The sequence below is a fragment of the Priapulus caudatus genome, unplaced genomic scaffold, assembly GCF_000485595.1.
Source record: "Priapulus caudatus unplaced genomic scaffold, Priapulus_caudatus-5.0.1 Scaffold76, whole genome shotgun sequence".
Lineage (NCBI taxonomy): Eukaryota > Metazoa > Priapulida > Priapulimorpha > Priapulimorphida > Priapulidae > Priapulus > Priapulus caudatus.
The window spans coordinates 564643-568310 of NW_014577137.1; the positions used below are offsets into that span (position 1 = coordinate 564643).

Sequence of the window (3668 nt, forward strand, 5' to 3'; positions counted from 1 at the left end):
ACAAGGTGTGTCACGCAGGGAATACGAATGAAATAATGAAATTTGCATGATCGCTTAAACTGGCGGTGATGTTAATGATTTCGAAATTGGAGACGGCACTGAGTTGGGTTGATTCTTTATAGGAGGGACTGTGTCGTCTCTCTTCCTCTTTCTCCTGTCGTTCTCTTCTACGTCTCTTCGCGTCCTCTCTCTCTTGCTCTCTCTTTTCTCTCTCTCTCCTCTTTCTCGTCTCTCGTCTCTCTCTCGTCTCATCCGATGCATGCGTGTGTGCGTCGTGTGAAGGAGTGCATGGTTCTTGCCAGTTTAGGCATGTTTATGAAACCAGATAAGAGCGTACGTACAAGTAGTTGGTGTATTGGCCCTACAGTTTAGATGCTGGTCACCACAGCCAACATATGCTCCGTCCCTCAGGTGTAGGCGTCAATGTTAGAATCTATGGGTAGTGTGAGATAAGGTTCCATGGTTACCCAACCGTTCTCTCTATACAGATTATCATAAACCCCGGTAGTTTAATGGTGCTGTCCAGGAGTTGCAGAATTGCTGCCATTATAAATGAACCTCCTTGATCGCATGGGTATGAGCTTCAATGGATCAGGGCTCAGGCAGGAAACTCTCTCTCGTCTCCACCCTTGCCCCGCCTCCTCTCTCTCTCTCTCTCTCTCTCTCTCGTCGTCGCTTTACTTCTCTCTCTCTCATCTCTCGTCTCTCTCCTCTCTCCTCCTCTCTTCTCTCTCTCTTCTCTCTCTCTCCTTCCCTCGCTCTAGTTCTCCGCGCGTGCGCCGGTGCGCAGGGTCCTGGGAACTGTTAGGATAGCATGTAATTTGCGCTCTCATCATCTCTGCTGTCTCTCATCTGTCATCCCCTCTCCGTCCTTATTGCTCGAACTCTTACGTTTCTTCTCTCTCTCATCGCCTCGTCTCTCTCTCCTCAACAGTTGCTGTTCTGCTCCTCTCTCTCTCTATTCTTCTCTCTCTCCTTTGCCCGACTCTCGTTCTCTATCGTCTCTTCTCTTCCTTTTTCTCTCCTCTTGTCTCCCTTCTGCTTCCTCTCTCTCATCTCTGCTTCTCTCTTCTCTTCTCTCTCTCTCTCTTTTCGTCTGCCTCCCCCATATTCATTGTGCCTCCCCCTATCTCTTTCTTTCTTACGATCTCTCTTGCTCTGTGCCTCTCTCCCTCTCTCTGTGTTAGGTGTCTCTACACTATGGCTGAAGGAAGCCACCCTCTACTTTGGTGTGTTCATATAGACTTATATTGCGAGCATTGTTCCCGCCCCTTTTTTCTCGTGGATCACATTTTGAAAATGGTCATTTAGGCAAATGCAGTTTTGCATATTCATATACTGTCGCTGTACGTGTATGTACACATTTTCCCCAAAGTATGTCTCGTGTGAGTTCGATTCTAGCAGCGGTGTCATTCTTTGGCGTTCCCATTCCTAAAGCAACGTGTTCCTATTTGTACAGCAGGTAGACGTTAGGAGCGAGGTTGACAAAATACACGCATGCGTGGTAAGTCTCTTACGCACGTACGAGAAAGAACTGTAAAACATACGTTTCGCTATTGTGATTCCGCTGCGTATGCTCCCATCGATTGTATTATTAGATGCCATCAGTTACTTCTAACCCTAGACTGCTGCATTTGTTGCATTTAAAAGTTAGGCTGGCTTCGTTAGTGAATGTAATTCTAACTCTTGCGGCTTAGTATCGTAGGCTGCTGTAGTGGATACAACTCAGTCATAGACTGCTGTAGTGACTACAAGTATCCTATAAGACGTTATATAGTATGTGCAACCCTCTACGTTTGATTAACTCTGTGGTAATAAAGTTACTGATATGGGTGTGGATTTTTGTATGTATGTATACGCAAAATTGGTTATTTAAATGTTATTAGAATGTTATATGTTATTTAAATGTTATAGAAATGGGTTCAGTGATTTTGATGGTCGTAGATGATTAGAACGTGGCTTGTCTCTGCCCGTGTAAACGTCATTCGTCTCAGTGACAAGCAGCGGAGTGATTGCTCCACATAGAATCAGGAGTACGTGAATAGAGAATCTCTACGTGAATACCTCCTAATACAATGGCCTCGCGGATCACCCAGTACTACACGGCAAAACAGTAATTAATAATTATGCATCGAGTAAACTTTGTGCGTTGAGAGTACACACTACACCCCCACGCAATTTACCACCACCGCGTGCCTCGCCCCGTGCGTGACTCTGGTAAAAAAAACACAACTGACACCCGTTGACATGCCTGGTTAGCGGCTTCCTCGCTGCAGTGGGGGTTTTTTGTAGGAAGTTTCTGCGTAGGAAGCTAATTTGCATATCTAACGGAGCATGGCGATGTAACTAGTATGCACAAACCAAGGCGCTCTGCGCTCTGCTCTGCGCGCAGCTCTGCTCTGCTCTGCGCGCTCTGCTCAAGCGCTCTGCTCTGCGCGCTGCGGCTCTCAGGATTTGTGATTTAAGTTGATATTGCTGTCGCTTCGCTCGCTGGCTGCAGAAATATTGCCATCAGAAACACTGCGCACGCACGCACGCACGCACGTATCACGCTGCACACACGATGACACATTCAACGCACGCACGCACGCACATTACACGCACGTAACGAATTACACAGACGAAGCACGGCACACCACACACACAGCGACACACACACACACATCACACACACACACACACACACACACACACACACGCGCGCGCGCTGCGCGCCACGGCACGCAGCGGCATGCGCACACACACAAACTACGACATAGGTGTTTATATATATATTATATTTAGTTATTTATTTATATATATATATAATAGCGTCGCAGTCATGATCTACAGCCAGTTTCTTCTCTACTCTGACGTTCTCAAGAAATTATACACGCTTGATCGCTATACATATATACAGTAGGCTTTACGACGCCTTACACAACATACTTAGTGGCCATGATAGGATTATGGCATTCAGGCTGGGCGGGCGTGGAGTAGCCACGAGCTGACACATACACGCACGTGTGTGTGTATCGATAAATGTAGTGGCAGGACTGAACCTGGCTGTAGTGCTAGGCTCGGACTGTAAGCGTGTTACTTGGGCATCACATATGTTTTGGCTAAGAGTGGCCTGAGTGCTTGCCTACATGTGCTAGGCGTGCGTGCGCTGAGTGCCCTGCGCGCGCGCAGTTGCGTTGCGCAGTGTGTAGTGTAGGTTTTAATAACGAGTTATCAATCGCCTTTGGTTGCTGCAGAGCCCTGACGTAGTCCTGGCGTTTCTTCTCCGGCACGAGTGTGCACTGGCATCCGCGCGTCGCCCACGACTCCTCAACCTGCGCATCGTGTTAAGATGCTAATGCTCAGCTGGCGCCCTCGTTAAACCCATTAGCGAAAATCGCAAGGGCGTAACACTGTCCTGCGTTGACACGAGCCCTGCTCATATGATCCGCGGCACTTTTCCTACTACCTTATGAGAGCGTGGCTTGAATCGCAACAGATGTGCCTACGTACGGCAAGTCTAACGGATGCAGGCCGGCGTTGTAGTCCCCTTCTTACTGGAAGCGTTTACAATCTCTGCTATTCTAATTCACGACCAGCCCCGATCTCGTAACATTCATTACAAAGCAGCTCGGACTTGTCAGATAATCACCGGGAATAGAGTTTTAGAGGGTGGCGGTGGGCGTGTA

At 48.0% G+C, this 3668-nt stretch overlaps 1 protein-coding gene across 3 annotated transcripts in view; it reads left to right on the forward strand.

Annotated features, from left to right (window-relative positions):
- The window catches only part of LOC106821536, a 38741-nt gene that overhangs the window by 16105 nt on the left and 18968 nt on the right, over positions 1–3668 (forward strand). The window contains exon 2 of one of the 3 annotated variants that reach the window (XM_014826388.1): positions 1460–1504. The exons of 1 other annotated variant lie outside the window; for it this stretch is intronic. In XM_014826388.1, the coding sequence (XP_014681874.1) occupies positions 1460–1504 (45 nt within the window). The remainder of the gene's footprint in view (positions 1–1459; positions 1505–3668) is intronic. One more of the 3 variants, XM_014826389.1, reaches the window with a different exon arrangement.